At 51.2% G+C, this 22,399-nt stretch overlaps 1 protein-coding gene across 8 annotated transcripts in view; it reads left to right on the top strand.

Moving 5' to 3' along the window:
- The window catches only part of Chst11 (carbohydrate sulfotransferase 11), a 217,439-nt gene that overhangs the window by 103,018 nt on the left and 92,022 nt on the right, over positions 1 to 22,399 (top strand). For 7 of the 8 annotated variants that reach the window (XR_013045805.1, XR_013045804.1, XR_013045803.1 and 4 more), the window contains exon 2: positions 9,389 to 9,474. Coding sequence is in view for 5 of the 8 variants with exons in the window: in XM_006979877.4 (XP_006979939.1) it covers positions 9,389 to 9,474 (86 nt within the window). In the remaining 3 variants the exon portion in view is untranslated. Of the gene's footprint in view, positions 1 to 8,366; positions 8,480 to 9,388; positions 9,475 to 22,399 lie in introns of those variants that run through there. The other variant, XM_076554544.1, reaches the window with a different exon arrangement.

The following is a 22,399-nucleotide window of genomic DNA, read 5'->3' as shown; positions in this document are numbered from 1 at the left end:
CACCTAGACACACAGGAAGGGAGATGTAAGGTTGGGCTGCTAGATGGCTGCCTTTTGAGGTTCTGTCTCGTTATGGCTTGAGTGTCTGTCCTTCTGGCTCGATTTTCTCTCTAGCTGTCTCTTGCTTTGGAGGAGAGGCAGAGCCACTGTCCAGCAGACCTTTGAGCATCTGGGGTTGCCCCTTCATTTCCAGCAAAGCCAAATGCTGGGCCACTGTGCATCCCCAGCGTCCCCTCCCTGTGACAGTTTGGTGCTCCCCTCAGATATGAAATCTTTCAGCACCCACAGATGGTGTGTGCTGTGTTCACAGCAGGGAGATTTTGGCTTGAGCTGGAAGAGAGATGATTTTTGAGACACTCTCTTAGGGAATAATTAGAAAAACAAGGTAGTAGTCATCGGGGAGTGTCTTAATTAGGGCGTTCCTGCTGTGAAGAGACACCATGACCACAGCAATTCTTATAAAGGAAGACATTTATTTGGGGCTGGCTCACAGGTTCAGAGGTTTAGTCCATCATTGTCGTGGCAGGAAACATGCAGACAGACATGGTGCTGGAGAAGGAGCTGAGAGTTCTACATCTGGACCTGCAGGCAGCAGGAAATGACATCGACACCCTGGCCAGGCTTGACCTTCTGAGACTGCCAAGCCCATCCTCTAGTGACACACTTCCTCCAGCAAAGCCACACCTACTCCAACAAAGCCACACCTACTCCAACAAGGCCACACCTTCTAATAGCGCCACTTTTATGTGCCTCTGGGGACCTTTCCCCCCCCCAAACCACCCTAGGAATCATGCTCATTCATCTTTCATGCAGCGCTTAGCTGGGGCTGGGCCTTGCTCTTAGCCTTTACAGGGGTGCTTTATTTATGACTCACAGGAACCTTAAGAGAGGAGACACACGTCTTGTTGTGAGCTTGTAAACTACGTATGTTAGTGCGCTAGGGTTTTGTAAGAAAGGAGCACAGACTGGGTGGCTTGAAGCAACAGAAATCTGTTCTCCCACGCTCTGGAAATTTGACATGCAAAATCAAGGGTTAAGTTGGTTGTGTTCCCCGTGACAGCTTCTCTAGGGGAGAATCCTTGCCCCACCCTGCACCGCTGCGTCTGCAGCTCCTGGCAACCATTGGCATGCCTTGTCTCGTCATTGCATCCTTCCAGTGCCCTTGACCATCATCTTATGACCCTCTTTCCTGTGTTTGTGTGTCTGTCCTCTGCTCCTCTCGTTATGACACCAGTTATATGACTTGGGGCCCGCCCTCATCCAGTGTGACCCCCTCTCCATGTACCTATAATTACATTAGCAAAAACTCTATTTTCAGATGAAGTTGCATTTGTAATACGAATTGGGGGACAATTCCACCCACAGCACCATGTTTCCTGCCTTCTAGGATATATAGAGACAAAGGAGAAGGTTGGGGGACTCAGGGTCTTCCAAAGTGGTCTTGAGATAAAGAAGGGTGACCGTCCCTTTGATGTTCACAGTGCCTGTGTGGCAAGAGGGGCTGGTGCCCCAAGCAGAGACTAGCATGCAGAGGCAGCTTGTCCTGCGTTAACGTGCAGCTGCCCTGCACAGGGCTGAATACAGGGAGCAGCAGGTTGGGACCTAGCAGCGCCCAGCTTCAGGAGCTTCAGCAAAGTCGACTCAAATGGCTTCTTATCGCCAAGAGCTGCGTCACTTGTCTGTGAGCGTGGGGGAACCCCAGAGGCAGACACCAACGTGTCCAAGTTGGAAAGTCAAACTTGGAGCACCAGACACCAGGAAGAAAGTGTGCTGGCACGTTATCTGCAGTCTGCAAAATATATTCGTAAGCGTTCCAGGAAACTGCAGGGCAGGGGGTGAATTCTCCAGCAGTCAAGGCAGTAACTGAAAACTTAACCGCTCAAGGCTCGGAATGACGCCTGTAGGGTGAATGCAAGATATGTGTCATGATGCTGCCCGCTCTGTCTCCCCAGAAGGGATGTAAAGTGAATTTATAGGGGCTTTTCTGGGTCAGCTGCCAGCTCTGGTCCTTTGAACCACTTTTCCGTGGAGTCTTGAGTTTCTCAACTATAAAATTCCACTGCTGTGGGGCTTCAGAGACCACGACGGTTAGGTTTGGGATGTGGGCTGCTGCCTGTCACCCCACTCCGTCATGCGCCCTACTTTATGATCAGTCTAAAGTAGCCAAGCCCTGTCACTTCTGTTAGCAAGAGACTGACTGTTGTGTACAGAAAAGGCTTCTAAGAAATGAAAGTCCCCAGTTCCACAGCCTACCTCTAAGAATCTCAATAAACCACCCGTTAACATTGAGAATGGCCTTTGATTAATATTTAGCCTTTAAGAAGCTTTTAAACTGACTTTTAATAATTTAAATTGTGTTTAAATTTTAAAATCCTTTTTGAATACTTCACTTCCCTGAAGAAGCTAGCATCTAAATAATATAAACCTGATAGTTCAAATTTAGAAAGATTTTTTTAACTTGTACCGGGACAAAAATACTGTTCGATTAAATCTTACATGTTGGTATTGCTAGGTGGATCTTCTCAGATAGGTCAGAATCTTGAAAATATTAATACTGACAGTGTTATCCTGAAAACATTCTTTTTGGAAGTAGTCTTATTGAGCTCTGAATTTATGCATAAATTTGACTTGTTTTAAGTGTAATGTTCTCTGAGCCGGGCCACATTGGCAGAGCTGTGGAGACTCCCCCACAGCTCAATTTACGGAGTTTTCCATCATGCCAAAAAGAAGCCCGTGTCTCTCTGTCATTCCTGGTCCCTAGCCCTGGCCTTCAGTGGGCACAGATCTACTTTCCGTGGCTGTAGATTTTCTTCTTTTGCACATATATCATCTCTAATCATTTGAAACCATCCTTGGTTTTTTTTTTTTTAATGCCATTTTAGGCCATTTTGGTTACCTTTTTTTTTTTTTTTTGGTTTTTTTTGAGACAGGGTTTCTCTGTGTAGCTTTGCACCTTTCCTGGAGCTCACTTGGTAGCCCAGGCTGGCCTCGAACTCACAGAGATCCGCCTGGCTCTGCCTCCCGAGTGCTGGGATTAAAGGCGTCTGCCACCAACGCCCGGCCATTTTGGTTACCTTTTAGAGCCAGTCTGTGGGTCACAGTCCCAGCGGCCTCTTTTTCTCAGGGCCAAACTCCATCTGAGCGGGGCTCTTGCAGGTGACGACAGAATTTGAGTCACTGGCTGCCCAAGTCGCACCCGTTTCCACCCAAGCCCAGTCCCACCGCTCTGATCCTTGGCCCATCACGACACTAAGATGCTTAGGAGAGAGCTGACAGTCCAGCCTGTTCTGAGGTCTACTCTGGACAGCCGCTCTGAGGTGGCCATCTACGGTCCCCACTAGAACTCGAGAGGCCCCAGTTCTAGCCACAGCTCATCGACGGTGTCCCCTGGGCTTCCATTCCTCCGTGCCTGGGTACCCCTCTTTAGTGTCTGCTGTCTCCCACTCTTTCCCTCCCCCCTCCCCTCTGCGGTGCTCTCGGTGAGTGAGCGGCACACTCCACCAGCCAGATCATTTTCTGAGCGGTGTGTCTGAGCCCGTCCTGGCTTCTGGAACAACCAACTGTGGACTGTGTTCCATCTAAACCACAGACACTTATCTCCTGCAGGCTGAAGTCTGCTGGACGGCTGCTTCCGGCTTCATGGTTGTGTGTTCCCTGTGTCCTCTGGGGGTAAAATGTCACTTTTTATTCAGACAGTATCCCTACTCTAAAGGTCCTGTCCCCATGGCTGAATCATAAACGCCCTCCCCCACTCCCCACCCTCGTCCCCGGCTTTCAGAATCGGAGGGGGATACAAACATTCTTCCCATTGTGCTCCCACCTTGCCGGTGTGGCTCCATCACACCCAGTTCTGAAGACTTCCTCTCAGCCTTTCATGAAAGCCACCTCACCAGCCTTTTCCTGGACGCTCTCCTTGTCCCCGCCCCCAACCCGATTTAAGGCTTTAACAAGTCGTCTTCCACAGCCCCTCGCTTGCTCATATTGCTGCTGAGGCACCAGAACCCCCGGGACTGGGGGAGGTGATTGCAGAAACTGTTGGTTTTGATGAATCCATTCAGTGGCTGTTCTTATCTGGCCGTGAGTATTTGAATGAGCGAGTCTGTTCTTCCATGCTGGGTGTTGGAGCCCCTGGGGAAGGATTCCAGGTCAGTGAACCTCCTGATTCTTAGATGAATGCTTTTCACGTCTTTCCCGTGATGCCAGGAACATTCGCTGAATTCTTAGATTTATATCCTCGACCTTCAGCAGCCCAAAGTTCTATTCAGTGTGGTCCTTGCTTTTTGACCTTAAATACTAATGGACACAGATGTGGGAACTGACTGGGATAAAGAGTAGGGTTTCTCCCAGATCTGTGCACCCTGAGGAGGGGAGGTGATGGGGTTCATGGTTACTAGGTAGTCATGGAGTCCATTGGACTTATACCGCAGTACTGGGGGCATCTTCTCATATTAACTTTTCTTGATATTTTTGCCTGTTTGTTTTAGGTCTCCCCCGTGTGTGTGTGTGTGTGTGTGTGTGTGTGTGTGTGTGTGTGTGTGTGTGTGTGTGTACACTTGTACAAACGTATGCCCTTGTGCAGGTGTGCATGGAACTCAGAGGATAACTTTAGGTACCACCCTCAGGAACCCTGTCTACGTCCTTTGAGACAAGGCCTCTCATTGGCCTGGAGGTCACTCATTAGATTAGATTATCTGGCCCGTGAGCCCCCTCCCTGGGTCCTCCTGCCTCCCCTCCCCAGTGCTGATTACAGGGGTGCACCAGCAAGCCTGGCATTTTTATGTGGGTTCTGGAGACCTAACTCGGGTCCTTACACCCATGGTTACCTCCCTCACTCTGTCTTAACTGCGCTAACTCAAGAAGGCCAGTGTAACCATCTACTGCGCCGTGGAGAGGGGTCGTTAGCAACCTCACTGAGTTTTCTGCTCATTCCTCGGCTATTAGTCAGTGGTCTGGTCTCACGCCCGTCTGTAGAATCGATGCCGTTGGTTAAGTCCTCAGACAGACCGGCCCCTTGTTCCATCTCTGCTCATGTCACACATATGTACTAGGAGACTCCAGTGGATTCACAGAGGGATAGTGACCTCTGCTGTGGGACCTGGCTACCAGGGATGAGATCTGGATGGACGAGGCCATCCTACGCCAGCTCTGCAGGCCCCCTGTGTGACGGGCCGTTCTGTCCCTCCACTGGCCCACGTTATCCTTTGAGAATGAGCAAGAGAGGCCAGACGAGGTCTGAGAGCCCCCCAGACTCTGAACAAACTGAATTCAAAGCACCAAAGATTCTTTGAGGTAAGATGTAAGCTCACAGACACTGGTCTCTGGGGATGGATGGTTCTACTGTTGATGGTCTGGGCGTGGATGTGGGGTTGTGAGGATGTGTAGACTCTGTTTACCACTCACATTTGTGGGAACTGCCTGGACGGTGGGTTCCATTGGATATTTGCCTAGACTATCAGCTGGTATTCTTTCCTTCTCTTGAAAAATAATTAACTAACTAACTAACTAACTAACTGATTGATTAATTAACTGTGTGTTCACGTGTGTGCACACATGTATGCACGTGGACATCAGAGGACAAATTGCAGGAGTCTGTTCTCTCCTTCCACTGTGTCGGATGCCAGGGATCACACTCAGACCACCAGGCGAGGCTGCAGGTTCCCTTACCCACGGAACCATCTTGCTGGGCCAGTTGCTCATTCTTAATTCAAAAAGTCTGAAATCTGAAAATCCCAAACTGTGACATGTTTGGAGCACTGTGATAACCCCGAACGATGTGTGTTCTCCACACACACACAGGCCTTCTGCACAAGGCAGGCTTGTCACACTTATAAACAGCGCACGGGCCCCTCTGGCTTTTGTGGCCTGGGGTGCTAAAGTCGGTTCACACGGCGCTCCATGAAGTCACAGGCAAAGGACCTGAGTTGCAGGCCCCACACGTCCAGGATTTTTAAAGACCTTTTTTAGAAAAATAAACCAATTAAATAATACTGCCCCCAGTCAACGCAGGCTTTTAGTGGGTTCCACAGAGGGGTGTTCAGTGTGGCGGGTCCTGATGAGCTTGTCTGCTACCATTCGCGGGGCTTCAGTCTTGTGCGGCGTGGGCATGGTTCACACATTTTATGGCTGTGTTCTCCCCTCCAAGTGCTGCCGTACCACTGTACAGACGGAGGACCTGCCTGCCCTCAACAGTTGGCCTCCTTTTTGGTGGAAATGAAAAATGAAGTAATAAATTAAAGAAAAACACAAAGCAGAATTTCTCCCTCGCTTTCCTGGGGCAGCCACGGAGGAACAAAGAACCAGTGTTTTTCCGGACAGCCTAATCAAATTCTAATGGCTTTTATGTGTTGACTTTTGCTCAAAGATCCCTCCTCCCATGGGAAGGCTGCTGGGCTTTCAGGGTGTGTATAGAGCTTGTATTGGAGCCCCGGGCTCCAGGGCAGGGATCGGGCTCCAGGGCAGGGATCGGGCTCCAGGGCAGGGATCGGGCTCCAGGGCAGGGATCGGGCTCCAGGGCAGGGATCGGGCTCCAGGGCAGGGATCGGGCTCCAGGGCAGGGATCGGGCTCCAGGGCAGGGATCGGGCTCCAGGGCAGGGATCGCCAAACTCCAGCCTCAAGGTCAAACCCTGCCTACTGCCTATTTTTGTTAAAGCCATTAAAACAAAACAACGAAAGAAGCGCATTTCCCAACTCAGGAAGATTCGGTGAGCGTCCGATTCCTGTTCCTAATGAAGCTTGCTAGCTTGCTGCCCAGTCATCCTTCCTCTTCCTCTTGCCCTTTCCAGAAAAAACTTGCCAGTCTCCCCCTAGGAATGCAAGGGGAAGGAGAAGACCTTTCTCCTCAGGGCCTCCAAGGGCTCAAAGGGAGAAGTCAAGGGAGGGAGTTAGCTCCTCTGGAAACCTTCCAGAAGTTACCTGTTGCTTTTGAAAATTACTCTTCACATTATGTGTATGTGTGTGTATGTGGAGGGTGTGTGCGCGCATACACATGCTCGCTTGCAGAGGCCAGAGACTGTTGTCAAGTGTCTATCATGTGACACTTTATTTTCTGAGGCAGGGTCTCTGCGTTAGTTGGCCAATGAGCTCCAGGGTTTTCCTCTCTATTTCTCCAGGGCTGGGGCCAGCCACTTTTGGACATAAACCCCTCTACCTGTTTTTTAGTGTGGGTTCTGGGGATCAAAACTCAGGCCTGCGTGTTTCCATGGTAATGAGTTTGCCAAATGGACCATCTCCCAAGCCTCAGACCCTTCACTTTCTGACCTCAAGTTGACATCTGGACAGCACCTCCCCCCCCCCCCCCCCCCCCGTCCCCCGCCCCCATCCAGCCCTCTTAGTCTTTGACTCTATCTTGATTCTTGGCCCACGTGCTAGCTCAGGAAGAGAGGTGTTCCCGACTTCCTGCAAGGAGCCGAGCAACACTGATCATAGATTGCCTTGTGCAGATCTGGTGTGTTGTCTAGAACAGCTTCAGGAGCTTCTAACTTGTCTCTCTGCCAAGCACATTTTAAGCAGTCTGCGTAGTAACTCAGCCTTCACAACCAGCGCAGAGAGGTTCCCTTTCAACCCCTTACACAGCGAGGAAACAGAGACTGAGAGCGTAGATGGTTTGCCTGATGTCACACAACCGGTTTATGGTTAGAGCCCTGAATCAAACCCAGGGAGGGAGGGAGGGTGTGCTTGGCCACCACCACACACCAGGGTGCTCTCTTGACTTCTGGGAGGCGCTGCTGGTCTTGTTCCATTCATCTTCATTACAGCAATACTCTGCTGCGAACTGTTTGATGTTTGAACAAAGCCCATGTTCGTCTGTTCTTCCTCCACTTGCCTCTCCTGCTCCCCCTTTTTCTTTTTCCCTTCCCTCCCTCCCTCCCTCTCTCCCTCCCTCCCTCCCTCCCTCCCTCCCTCCCTCCCTTTCTCCCTCCTTTTCTCTTTTCCTCTCTCCTCTCCCTCCCTCTGTCCGTAGTTAGGTGCTAATGTTAAAGGTGCATGGATTTAGGGTGTTTGGGAGAAATGAAGAAACAAAGGGCTCATTTCTATTGGCAAGGATTCTCGGCCCCCTCATTGCTGACGGGGACAGGAGTTCCTATCGGTTATCAGTGCTGGCTCCCTCCAGAACCACAGACCTCCATCCTTTCTGCCTCAAGTTGATCTTTTAATGAAAATGCAAATTGTAGAAGACTTGGGAAAGACAGGACTTTCAACTTCCTGTAGAGGGGCCCCTAGGAAATGGTTCACCCCATTCTCAAGAGCCCAGGTCCCAGGAGGTACCCAGAGGAAGAGGCGTTGGCTGCACACGGCGTGGTAGGAATACAGTCAGCATCGAATGTGTGAGATCACGATGGAAGTTTCTGACATAGTGACGCCATTGCCGTGGAAATACCGCAGAGCTGCTGCAGCCAGGTCCTCCAGGGTCTCTGGTGGCGCTGTCATAAGCACACACACTGCACCACAGTTCTGTAAAGGCACAGCGTGTCCCCTCAGGTACAGGATGTGACGGCAGACAGTGTGGGTAGCCGTGTTACTGGTCTGTGTTTACTTTTCCCAGTTTTCACCGCTCCCTTAGAATGCATCTCTTCTTACGAGGATGCCGTGATGGCTGATCTCAGTTGTCAGCCTGACATACCCAGAAAGAGGGAACCTCGGTTGAGGAGTTGCCTCCTTCAGATTAGCCTGAAAATGTCTGCAGAACATTTTCCTTGATTGCTAATGGCTGGTGGAGGGCCCAGCTTGCTGTGGGTAGTGCTACCTCTGGGCAGCTGGTCCTGGGTGGTGTAAGAAAGGAGGCTGATCATAAAGAACAAAGACAGTCAGCGGCGTCTCTTCGTGGCTCTACATCCATTCCCGCCTCCGGGTCTTTCCCTCCACGATGAGCCGTAAACTGTGAGGTGAAATGGACCCTTTTATGTCCAGGTGGTTTAGGTTCTGGCGTTGATCACAGCAACAGAAAGCAAACAGAACGAATGCCTGCTGTGGAAGTCTTCCGTGTCCCGCCTCAGCAGCCTCACCAGAGGCCCCCTGGGAATAACTATCTTGCTCCTCCGCAGTGTGCGTGACCCCTGCCACCTAAGGGTGCAGTCCTCAGACCACAGCCCAGTTGCTGGGTGATAGGAGACTGTCACCACACCCAGGAGAGCCACCCTGGTTTCCTTGGGCACTCTGATGGTGCCTTCTGTAAGGGGCTGTGTTGTTGGGGTGTGGACACCTGAATGCTGGGGACAGAGCAGGGCCACGCTCTCGCAACCGGGGACGGTGACGGCCTCTTTCTGTGCCGGAGGCCAGGCTTCCCTCCTTCGCGCTCCGCCTCCTCCTCCGCCTCCTCCTCCTCCTCTCCCTCTGTCAGACAGCGAACTTTGTAGCTGTGTTCTGATGATCTTCACTTTCTCTCCTCAGTCATCCGGCGGAATCCCTTCGGTATGGACATCTGCTGCCGGAAGGGATCTCGAAGTCCGCTGCAGGAACTCTACAACCCCATCCAGGTAGGACCCCGGACCTCTGCTGTCAGTGTGTTCTGGGGGTTTGAATGCCCTCCGTTTCCTGACATTGTACCTTCAGTGACTGTCTTCATGTTCAACAGCCTTAATCTGATGTCCAAAATACTCCCAATCCTAAAACTTTCTGAGCAGCAACATGGCTCCTCCACAAGTCGAAGATTCCATGTCTGACCTTATACAACGGTCACAGTGGGAATGCAGATGCACGGAAATACTGTATGAAGTTATCTCCAGGCTCTGTGTGTAAGATACATATGAAATAGAAATGAATCTCATGTTTAGACTTGGATCCTAGCCCAAGGTGTATGTACAAATATTTGGAATATTTGTACACTGTGTATGTGCAAATATTCCAAAAACCTGGGGGGCGGGACACATAAATCTGAACCATTTCTTGTCTCAAGCATTTTGATAACTGGAATCCAGGATCATGTTAGAAGTTGTAGAAAAAGCAGTTTGGAGAAGTGTGGAAGATGTGTGGGACTGCGCTTTTGACCTTCCTGGGGTTTGAGCCTCTGAGGTCACATAGTCCCAGGTCCTAGCAATGGGACTCTGAACTTCAAGAGCCACCAAGCTTGTGAAAACCCCTGCTGGTAACCACAGAAAGGCATGATCATGGATAAACTTGCCACCCACACCCCACATGGGATTACTGTGACCCAGTGATGGCTTACGCGCTGTACTCTATCCTGAAGACTCCCTGGTTGGGGGTATGGGTGTAAAGTGACTGTCGCTGTCTTTCTGGCTTCTTAGTTTAACAAGGCAGCAAGCATGGTATCGGTGATGTTGAGGAGAAGAGAGAGCTGGACTGGGGGGAACTTGCTTTTCATGGGAAGCAAGAGGCAGTCAGAGGCTTGGTCACCACAGCAATAGCCACAAGTCACTTAGGTCTGGATGTGGAGACTCCGGGCTGGTCCTCCTGTGGGAATGTCAGCTGTTTCTGGCGCTAAGAGCTGGTGGTTGGGCAACTAAACCAGTGCCAGCCGACTTTAAGTAACTGCCGAGAAATGCGTGCATGGGGGAGTGATGGCCTGCTCATAATCTTGGGGCTTTATTCGGTGCTGAATTCTCGGTTTTGTGTTTCCATAGTCCATGGTGCCCGGTGGGAGAGGATGGCAAATTCTCGGTCATTGCAAAGACACGGACCCGAGAACTTCTTTGTTCCATCTTCTCTCCAGCCTACCACCTGGGGGAAAAGGGACTAGAGTCTGGGCACACTTGGTGGTGTCATGGGGTCCAGTGATTCCCTCTTACTTCTCTGCATTGGGGCTCTTGGTGTGACTGGGACCAGAGCAAGGAGGTGATTGTAAACTCGGTGTCTCCTGAGGCTTCCGCTGCTGCCCTTTATAGAGACTCAACAGGGATTTGGTATTTGGGTTTCTGTTGGTGCCCCAGTGACCTGGCCATTGTGAGATCAAATCAGGCTTTGGTCATACATGGGATTTCTGCTATGCTGGAGTGAAAGCCACCCAGGCTACTGCATCACAAACCATCCATCCTCTCTTTCTGTGGATGTCCTATGTTGATAAGCAGCACAGGACGCATGGGCAGAGTCATTTCCACCTTAGCTGACCCTTCGGGTAGAAAGTCCATGGACTGCATCTTGCCCACTTGTTTATCTTCAGTGCCTAACACTAGACCTGGCTGATGTCAGGGTCCCCAAATATCTGTGACTTTTGAAAGTGTAAAGTCCGAGTTCAAGTTCCTACTTCCCATGCCTCTAGCTGTGCAAGTTGGAAGGTGTGACGAGCCCTCTCCAGGTGTCAGTTTCCCATCTTGAACACCCCTCTGGTGTAGCATGAATCTTAAAGAGTCTTGTTAATAAGATCAAACCTGGGGCCAGGTATTGGGGTGAATGCTGGAAGATCAGAGAAGCAGAACAAGCCACAGCTACCTCACCTTGCCAATTCCTCAGCTGATCCTGTTTCCTCAGACTGGATGCCTCTGTGTCCTCATCCAAATGGATCTCAGCTGAACTGTTGCTCAAAAGCCTAAAAGCTTAACCAGCCAAATGCTTCTAGTTTCTGGTCCTCATGCCTTATATATATTTCTGCTTTCTGCCATCACTCCCTGGGATTAAAGACTCACTTCTTGGGATTAAAGGCGTGAGTCACCATGCTTGGCTGTTTCCAGTGTGGCCTTGAACTCACAGAGATCCAGAGGATTCCTGCCTCTGGAATGCTAGGATTAAAGGTGTGTGTGCTACCACTGCCTAACCTCTATGTTTAATATTGTGGCTGTTCTCTTCTCTGCCCCCAGATAAGTTTATTAGAGTGCACAATATTTTGAGGAACACAATTCCACCACACTCTGGAATGCTGGGAGGACAGCTCAGTGGTTGGGATTTGTCACTGTCCTTGACTTCAGAGTCAGACTTGGTGTCATCATCTCCTCACTGCGTGACTTTGGACAAGCTACATAACCACTCTGAGGCTGCTGCCCCTCTTTTATAATGCACCAAGACCAATACCACGTCCTGGTTTCGGGAGTGGTGTGGTGACTTCCTGCCCCCCAGCCTTCCTGGCTTGTTCATTCCTTGACCCTCTGGCCTGTGAGGCACTGGGCGTACAGGGTGGTGAGGTGGCTGTGTTGGTTGCTTGCACTGTCCCAGGACTGGTGGTGTGCATGACCCTGGACGGTGTCTTGGCAGACCACTCAGAGGAGAGGTGACCATCTCATCGAGAGATGTCAACCCCCCCCCCCCCCAGAGTGGTAGTGAATACTGCTTGAGTGAGAGGTACATTTAGCCCTGGCCTAAACCTTGCGATGGCAGGGAGGTGGCCCCGGTTGCCACAGGGGGAGGGCGTTGGTCGGTGAGTCACTGTCCTTCAAGGATGTCCTGGGCACGTTGTCTGGCTTCTCCAGCCCCTGCAGGCAAACATTGTTTCAGGAAGATCACCCCATTTCCTGTGGATGTAGTCTGGGGATGTTTTTTTCTGGATCCAGCTTCCTTTACAAGTGGCAATTATGCCCCATTCCAGTGCAAAGTCCCTAAGCAGGGCTTTGTTTCTGGAGGAGCAGCCCTGGTTAGTGGTGGGCTGGGGAATTCAGAGGAGGAGCCGAACGCTCTGATGAGCATAGACAGCGTCTCCGTCCTGAGTCATCCTAACACTGGATTGAGCTCCCTGCACTTTCTAATATTTTCCTACCCGCTAAGCAGCTGAGCCTGGAATGGTGTAGTCACCAAGGGACAGACCCTTTGATGGCTCTAACCTGCACTGCACCCGGAAATGCTGTTTGCATCTTTTCTACTGATTGGCTATTTGGGCTTCATGTAAGATGGTAAAAACGGAGACTTTTTAAAAATATGACGAGAAATTTGCCTTATGGCAAGAAGGCACCTTCTTAGTTACCTAGACATATACCCTTGGTGAGATGCTTTCTGAATCTTGGATTCATCTCACTGGATCTGCATGTGAGCTCTGAGCTAGATGGTATTTCCCCTTTTATGGATAGGGAACTGAAGCTAATAATTGGATGTGATTTATTCAAACCCAGATAGCCAGTAGGAAGCCGTGAGAATTCAACCATAGAAGGAATTCCTGCCAACCTGGGTAGAGTATACTGTGGTGATATTCTCTATATGTTCTAACAAATAAAGCTCGTCTGAAGGGCAGAGGGCAGAGCCAACCACAGGGTTAGCCATAGAGGCCAGGCAGTGGTGGTACACACCTTTAATCTTAGCACTGGGGAGGCAGAGGCAAACATCTCTATGAGTTCAAGGCCACCTGGGCTATACGAGATTTAATCCAGTCTAAAAGAGAAACAGAGCCAGGCAGTGGTGGCACACACCTTTAATCCCAGCACTAGGAAGGTTGAGACAGGAAGTGATATGGCTGGGTGGAGAAAGACATATAAGGCAGGGGGAGACAGGAGTTCGGCCCCCTTTTGGCTGAGGATTCTTGGAGACAGGATGGGCTGAGGAGTGGGCGAGGTGAGAAGTGGCTGTGGTTTGTTTCCTCTGAGTTTTCAACGTTTACCCCGATATCTGGGTCCCCGTTATTTTTACTAAGAAGACCGATTAGGATTCATGCTACAGTGTGCTTACAGTTACTAGTGACTGCTACTAGTTATTGTCACCATCAAAATGCTCTCAGCAGGCATCACCCTCCCCCAAACTGCTGTACAACTAACGAGGTTTTCACTGGGTAAGGACCCAAACCAGCCCTGGGACAGTTGGCTCCAGTCTGACTTCTGTGTCCAGGACTTTCTTAATTTAGTGCATTGAAAACCCCAAACCATCCAAAGGACAACTGGTTAAGAAAAAACAACAGCAACAACAACAAAAAAACACACCCCAAACTTTGCAGTTGATATTCTTAGCAAAATAGCAATGTAGTGTCTTATAATTTTCCTGGTTCGCTGCTGCCTCCCTGGCTCCAAAATAAAACATAATTGCTGATCGGATCAGCTGGCACCGAGTCACCGAAAGTTCAGGAGTTGCCAACCACATGCTCGTGGGCTGAGCCATCTGCAGGCCGCCCCAGCTCAGTGCAGACCCACAGGGCAGAGCACTGCTCTCATCTGGGTGAGAGGGAGGGTGTCATTGTCCCTGCGTGCCAGCAAGGGCGAGACAGCTTGTCCGCCATCCTCCCCACCTCCTGGCTTCTTGTGGGTTCCCTGAAGTCTTTGCAGCGTCGTTCACGTGGTGCAGCCCTGGCCCACTGCCTCTTTCTTTAGTGTGTGTGCCTGCCCTGTCATTAGTGCTTCGGGGGCAGGATGCGTGGCTCACTGCTGGCCATGGCTCACTGCTGGCCATGGACTTGGGAGCCGCACAGTGAAGTCTGCACAGGCCATGGCAGATTGTATGGGCGCCTGGCTTCCTAGGGTCCCTGGGTCTTGGTGCTCAGGGAACTGGTCGTGTTCTAGTGACCTGTTGTGGGGGGAAAAGGGGGTCACGTGTTGCTGAATGTGGCTGAAACTCTGAGATCCCGCCACGTCTGCGACAGGACCATCTCTTGGTGTGCTAACATGTACTTTCTGTTCCTCCGGGGTAACACGGGGTTAAGGATGGAGTGAAGAGAGGAAGGGAGGAGAGAGAAGGAGGAAAAGAGAGTCAGTGATCACTGAGCGTGTGTGTAACACACACCTGTGACTGTTCTAGACATTTCCCAACCATGATCTTGCTGTTGTCCAACTGCTGTAGATCGAACCCAAGGCTCTACACATACTGAACAGCCGTTTTCTCTACCACTGAGCCACAGCCCGGCCCCTCACTGAACCTTTACAACCCCCTCAGATTAAGGTCTCTGATAACCCCATTTTACAGAAGGTAACTGAGATTGAACAGCGTGCCGAGATCTGACCCGAGTAGCCTGCAGGAGGGGCCCTAGCATGTCCCCTCTCCTCCAGGTAGAAAAAAGGTTCCAGCAGGATCTCTCTCCTAATATGTCAAGGGGAGGCATGGGCCCACTATGGGCCCGGATAGAAAGCTCTCGGTGGCCGGAGCCGAGGCCATGGAGTAGTGTGGAAGGCACAGTAGGTGTCCTATAGGGGTGGCGGCCTGCAGTTTTCTTTTCTTCCAGAGTCTGATGTCTGGCCAAGGCAGGGAGAGAGAGGACTTTGTGTCCTGGCTGGAGCCAGGATAAGCAGAAGTCACCTCCAAGAGGAACTCTGCTATTGGCTGGTGTGTATTGGTGAAATTATTACAGCCACTCCACGTAGTTAAAAGGGAGGTTTATTTAGTGGTGTAATTTACAAGTGAAGGGATAGGTAGGTTGCAGGGTCTAGAAAAGGCGTGGCACTCTCTGGTGGTGTTCTCTGGAGAACTCTGCTCGGTCTCCCTCCATCGTCCAGGGTCCAGGAACCAAGAGAGCTGGTGCATCCGGATCTCGGGTCTTCAGGGTCCTCTCTTGGTCCCGCCTTGTAGGTGTGACAGTTACCGAAGCCTCAGTGGGGGTAGGAACTTCCAGATCAAGGTTGGAATGGCTACCACCCACTACACTGGTGTTTTTCACTCCGGAGTCCATTCAGTTGAAACCAGTCTGTTGACAAAGCTGCTGTGGTCCACGGAGGCAGGGAGCTGAGGAAGTGTTCCCCGCCCCCACCTGGGGGACATCTTCTACAGTGCTCGCTCGGCACATTTGGCTGGTTCCGCAGAAGAATAAACAGAGAGAAAAGGCCTCAGAAGAGAGAGAGAGAGCTGGAAAATACCACAGCAGAAAACTCTCTCGGAGGATGAGGGGAGGTGTCGCGTGTCAGCGCCCCTCCCCCGAGTCCTGTGCACAGTGTGGACTCTAGAGAGGAGGTAGCCTTTGAGCCAGACCTTTGAAGACACGTCAGATGTTAGGAGCGGACAGCATTGCAGACAAGGACAAACAGCGGGGTGGGGGCCGCAGTCATTCACATTTAGGGAAAGGGAATGGAGCCGGGCTGGTGCCGGGGCCTGGCTGGAAGGGACGGAAGCGTGTAGTCCCAGGTAGATTGGGTCGTGTTCCCGAGAGAGTGGTAGGTAAGGTAGCTGGACAGCAGGGCCCCTGGCAGCACCCAGCTCACAAAGCAGCTGTACCTCTGACTCAGGTACCACTTGTTAACTGGTGGGGTTTCTCCAGAGAAGGAAACCCCCCCTAACTTTTGGTTTCAACATGACTGTCTGTCAAGTGAGAAAATTGCGTTTAACCGGTGCCTCTCAGCTTTGGCCACACAGAGCCTAGGCCTTTCCTCCTAATGGCTGATTTTATCTAGTCTGGGATTTTGCCAGTGTGTCAGTGTGTCTCAAAGCTTCTGGGGTGATTGTTATGGGCTCCAGAGTTTGGAAGCTCTTCAGGATTTCAGCTGCAGGCACCTTTCTTTGAATCTAACACCAGCCATCCTGCTTTAGCGAGTCACTCAGGTCTGAAGTCTCTTTCTGTATGAAGGCCGTGTTTTCCCAAAGAACAGGGTCCTTGCTCTCTGTAGCCACCCTGGAAGTGGAGCTCCAGATAACAGATTGGGACAAGGTCCCTCTGAAGGGGACACGTGAGCCTCCCCTTCGAGAAGAAGAGAGGAACCCACAGTTGTAGGCCAGCCATCAGATGAGGTTTCCAGGATCAGTTGCACCCACCCTCCAGATAACCAAGGAGGAAGGCTGGCTGCTTTGGCGGTTGCTGTTTGGGGTGAATGGAGGGGGTGGTGCCTGCCAGGGAAGGCCAGAAGGGCAGCTCTTGCTCAGCCCGAGCCCTGCTGCATTAATCCCTTCGTTACCAGCCACCTGGTAAACGACAAGCCTGTCTCATTGTCTAGCTTTGACCCAACAGCTGTCTACCGGCCAAAGAGGGACTGATTTAGTTGTAGGTCCGGTTTCCTATGCGGAACGGCAGCCGGCTGGCAAAGACGAAATAGGGCGTTAACCGCCCCTACCTTATAGCGCTCTTTCGAGCGCTGCATTATTCATGGCAAGTGACATCAGGCCAGTGAGGATGGCGGCGAGGCCAGGGACAGTGGGCTGCCTGTGTTGGCCATGGCCAGCAGCTAGCTCCATTCTACTCTAGCAGAAAGCTACCCGGTCAGATTTCCAATCAGGCTGGGATAGGTAAGAGACCTGGAATGAGATGCAATTGAAGTCACAGGACAGGATTGCACACTTGAAGGACGTGAGGGAGCCTATCACAGACGTGTGACCTGGGGCCATTTCGCCTGAAGAGAATCGGAGGAAGGTACCTGTCTCACGGGTTTGTGAGAGTCAAAGACACCACATACCCGAGGCTGAGTGGAGACATGGCTCATTCAGTAAAGGGCTTGCGCACGCAGGAGCGTCTGTCTGTCTCTTCTCCCCCAGCACTCACATAGAAGGTAGGGCACAGCAGCACGCACCTGCAACCCCAGAACTCAGGGTGCACAGACAGGGGGACCTCTGCGGCTGGCTGGCCCTGAGGGCAGCACGGTCAAGGTCAAACTTCATTGGTCAGCGATTGCCGATTGTTAGGACAGAGTTAGGAGTCAAACCAAGAGCTGGCCAGCTCTCTCCTCACTGAGAACACAGTCCGTTTTGATTTATGTCAGATCTCAGGCTCTGCACGAGCTAGACACACCATGTATAAGGCCATAGATGCCTCTGTACATGTGCAGTATATGTTCAAACGTGTCCACTGCACGCAGGTCCTAGACAGTGAGCAGACACAAAAGCCCCTTCCTGACTCTGGTGAGCGCCTTGGGAATGGGGGAGCTAACTGAGCCCCTCTTTGAGGTGGTGATGTGCCTCTGAGTTCATGGCTAACTTTGTTCTGTTTCGGTCACGGAAGAGTCAGGAATGCCTCTCTTGCTCGATACATGGAAATGTGGAGAATAAATGCTTGGAACTAATGGGCTTTCTCTAGGGCAGTCTGTGCAAACAGAATCCCACATATTTCAGTGGGAGAAGAAGCGTCCGGGTGACAAAATGACCTCAGCAATTGCCCAACAGTAACACAGCTGGACAAGCCGCCATTTACCGAAAGTTATTTCCTGAATTACCCTCAATTAGGAGAGGCCTCTTCATAATTTGATTTTTCTGCAAATTGCACAGCTCGGGCAGCTCTTTGGCCAATTGGAATTTGACCTTGTCCGATGGTGAGTGTGTGCAGAACCCGGCTTGCTGTCAGGCCCTGTGGGTGCTGCTCTGGAAGAGGAGCGGAGGGGTCTTGTCCTCCCAATACGCATGCTGGTCACTGTAGATCTCAGGCAAATGGCTAGCCATTTTCCAACACTGGAGACATTGCCTGTAAAACAGGAACACAAAATGAAAAGGTTTTCACCTTTTCAGCATTATATCGCATTCTAGGCACGTGACAGACAAGTCAGGCTGTGCTGTTACTGCTGATTGCTGTTCACTCAGAAGAACCCTGCTCTGGAAGCAATTCCCGCTTTTCCTACTCTGGGAAATTTGTGGTAGCCACTGACAGGTAAAAAGTGAACAAGTGAAATGGATTTTAATAAGGTATTTTATCCAACCCAATGCATTCAAAATATGATCATTTCTACGTGTCATTAATTTAAAAAAAAAATCACTAAGGTAGCCTGTGTTCTCATTTCCAAACACTGTCTCGAGTACGGGATTGACCCTGAAAGCATGTCTGGCTTTATCCGGCTTGTGGCTACCATATTGGACAGTGTGGCCATTAAGATGACTCTCATCACAGTCACTGCTTATTGGTGTGTCCCTGACTCGTTTGTACTGGCTTCCTTAGGTGAGGCGCCCTCTAGAGTAGGGACTGTGTCTTGTGAGGCTGGGGGACCTGGCTGGTTTCCTCGCCAGCCACAGGCAGGGAGGGACTGGCCAGGTGGGTATTGTATTAGTTACCTTTCTCACTTATTCTCACTGATGATTTAGGACACAATCGATCATGGCAGGGAAGGTATGGTGGCCGGAGTGGCCAGTGGCTTGTTACCCCTGGGTGTCAGGAAGTAGGAGGAGCCTGGCTGGAAACCAGGCTGTACCCCTCAAGGCCTGCCTTCTAGCAAACCACTCACTTCCCCCAGCTAGACGCCACTTCCTAAAACTTCCACAGACCCCCCCTCCCCAAATGATGCCACCAGCTGGGGACCTAGTGCTCGGACACAGGAGTCTACTGGGGGCATTTCACACTCAAAACCTGACGTGAGGCGTTGAGGCTGTGAACACGACCATTTCTCCTGGGCCCCGTGAGCTCAACACGGGCAAGCCTCACTCCCCAGAGCCGGAGCTAGCCAGACACCACATTGGAAGGGTTCCTGGGTGCCTTAGTGAGGGCAGCCATTGCTGTGATGGGACACCATAATCAATGTAACATGGGGAGGGAAGGGTTTATTCACCTTATACTTCCACATCACTGGTCATCTCCAAAGGAAGTCAGGACAGGAACTCAAGCTGGCAGGAACCTGGAGGCAGGAGCTGATGCAGAGGCCATGGAGGGGGCTGCTTACTGGCTTGCTCCTCATGGCTTGTTCAGCCTGCCTTCTTATAGAACCCAGGACCACCAGCCAGGGATGGCATCACCCACCATGGGCTGGACCCTCCCCCATCTATCACTAATTAAGAAAACGTCCTACAGGCCTGCCTACAGCCCAGTCTCAGAGATGTGTTTCCTCAGTTGAGGCTCCCTCCTCTGGGATGACTCTAGCTTGTGTCCAGTTGACATAACAACACCAGTCAGCACACTGGGGTTCAGGGAAGAAGAGTCCCTCTTCGAGCCAGGCTGGTGCCTCTGCTTTCCCACACAGACTTCCGGAGAACTTGATGCTAGAGAAGAGCTGCTACTTGGCGTACATCAGCCCTCCCTCTGCCCATCCCACCCACCCCCACCTCTCCCTTCCATGCAAGAGCTCTCCAACAGCACAGTTTAAATGGAGGAGATAGAATTTGGAGCCCTAGTTCATGAGTTCAATTCTGCCTCTTTCCCTAACTGGCGGGCCACCTTAGGGAAGAAATTCAGTATCTTGGGGGCTTCAATTCCCTTGTCTGGAAACTGGGAGTGACTTATCATCCTCAGCTAACAACATGGTGTCACAGCAGTTAAGACTTGGGGTTCTCAGAGCCAGGGTTCCCAGGGTCAAATCCATACTTATTGGTAAGGGAATTTAGGGTATTCTCCTAATCTCCCTGTGCCCCAGTTTCTTAATCTGTAAAGTGGGGGATACTGACAGTTTCTAGATTTTGGGGTTGTTACAAAATGTAATGGGCTGATTTATATGAACTGCCCAAACAATGGCATGACATATACCCACGCATAGCAGCCAGTGGTGTTTTGTTTTGTTTTGTTTTAACCTTAATATGTCCACTCTTAAATCTTCCCATAGGTCCTCAGAATACCTCTGGTCCCAGTGGGTGGATTCGGGGAAATGGGAGTAGGGCATCCTGTGCCTGTAACTAGTCTCCTTCCTGGCTTGGCCACCGCTCCCACAAACTCACAGGCACGTTGTGAGCGGGCCGAACACTCCCAAGCCAAGAGTGTGTTTGCTGAGCCTGGAGACAATGTCTGAGTCAGGGAAGGTACAGGAAGCTAGGACTCCTGTGGCTTGGGAACTTCATTTTTATTTCTTAAAAAAAAAAAAAAAGAATGAAAGTGTTAGGCAGCTGTTTTTAGATGTTCCTTTTTTGAGCATTCCCTGCCCAGACATAGTAACCATGCGTAAGTTTCTTCCCGACTCATGCTCCTTGCCCACAGGGGTCTATTTCTGTCCCTCCACTGGTTCTTCAGATTTCAATGGAGATGGTTTGGCAGCCATCTTTCATCTGCCTGCTGAAGCGCCACCGAGTCCTGGTGTTCTAAGAGGAGTGGAGATGTCTTTGGATCTCTCCCCCGGGTAACAGGAGGCCTCAGCCAGCCCGAGCAAGCACAAGCAGGCCCTGGGCAGGGCGGGCCTCCAGCTGCCCGTTCAGAGAGGATCAGTGGCGCTAATTAGTCCTGGGCACGCTGGGCTTCTGTCGGTGTGCAGAGCCCGGCACAGATGCCAGCTGGGGGAACAGAGGGCAGGGTTAGCTCACCTTGAAGTGCACGCGGCCCTGGGTCTGAGTCTCAGCACTGCATCCACAATAGCGTGGTGACACAGACTTGGAATCCCAGCGCTTGGGAGGCGAAAGCAGATGAATCAGAAATTCAAAGTTATTCTTACCGAATCTGAGGCTAGTCTAGGCTATATGAGACCCTAGGTCAAAAATCAAACAGTGGGGCTGGAGGGACAGCTCAGCAGCTAAGAGCACTGGCTGCTCTTCCAGAGGACCTGGGTTCAATTCCCACCACCCACACGGCAGCTCAAGACCATCTGTAACTCCAGTCCCAAAGACACCCTCACACAGATACACACGCAGGCAAAACACCAATGCACATAAAAACATTAATTAATTAAAAACAAAACAAATAGGGTTGGGGGAGGTGGCTTGGTCAGTGAGTGTTCGTTGCACAAGCATGAGGGAGCGGAGTTCAGATCCCCAGCACGCACGTTTACGGGAAAAAAGCTGGTGTGTGATGTGGTGTCCGGCACTGTAGTCCCCCCACTGGGGAGGTGGGCACAGGAGGGTCCCTGGAACTCACTGGCCAGTAATTGTAGAGATCGGCAAGCTCCAGGTTCATTGAGAAGCCTATTTCAAAATCAATAAGTAAATAAACAAATAAGTAAGGTAGAGAACACCAGAGGAAGGTACCTGGTGGCAACCACGGGCCTCCACATGCACACACAAATATCCATGCACACACCTCCACACGCGCATGAAATGCACACAAAAGACGTAAACCAAACAGAAAGTCCATTTGTTCCTCAGGACGAAGAACTGGAAAACACAGACCCACGGTTTTTGCCAATGGAGCGTTCTAGTTTCTCTTTTTCAACCAGAAAGACTGGCAAGAAGGAACACTGTGCAGCCAGTGCGTGGGGACAGATGTGAGTTGGAGAAAACTCCATCTCTTACTGCTGTGTGAGCCCAGTCTTGCACCTAGCAGGCCGCTCAGCAGTTCTGTGATTGACATTCCCGAGGACCTATATTCCATCGCCCATGGGCTTGCTTGCAGATCGCATCCTGATTTGTAGGGAAGTTGCATGCTAGAATGATGGTTGGAAAATGAGGAGGCTTGAAGTCTGTCTTGAGGCTCGTCCTTCAAAGGCACAGGCTGGCGTACAGCTGTACCCTCTACCTCCTCAGTCGCCTGCGCACCACACTTGGGATTCACATCCGCTGAATGGTACGTCTCGGTTCAGAAAGCCAGCTGCGTCTCTGTGAGTTTTCTTTTATGTGGCAGGATAAATGAGCTGGTGTCTGAGAAGTGTGACTCCTTTAAGGAGCTGGGGAGTTCACAAGCAGCTGACATCCAATTATTCCTGGTCACAGGGGAAGCAGACTGAATGAGACGCTGAGATCTCAGATAAGCTCCTGGCCTGTTCCTCGGTGAGTGGCCCTCCTTCCCACATACCCTCAGCACGCCAAGGAATGGGCTGGGGCGTTGCTGGCCTCAGAGCCCTGTGCCGACAGTGAACTGCCCAC

Source organism: Peromyscus maniculatus, chromosome 18 (genome assembly GCF_049852395.1).
Source record: "Peromyscus maniculatus bairdii isolate BWxNUB_F1_BW_parent chromosome 18, HU_Pman_BW_mat_3.1, whole genome shotgun sequence".
NCBI lineage: Eukaryota > Metazoa > Chordata > Mammalia > Rodentia > Cricetidae > Peromyscus > Peromyscus maniculatus.
Note: the sequence above shows the minus strand (reverse complement) of the source record. Positions and strands in the feature narration are given on the sequence as shown.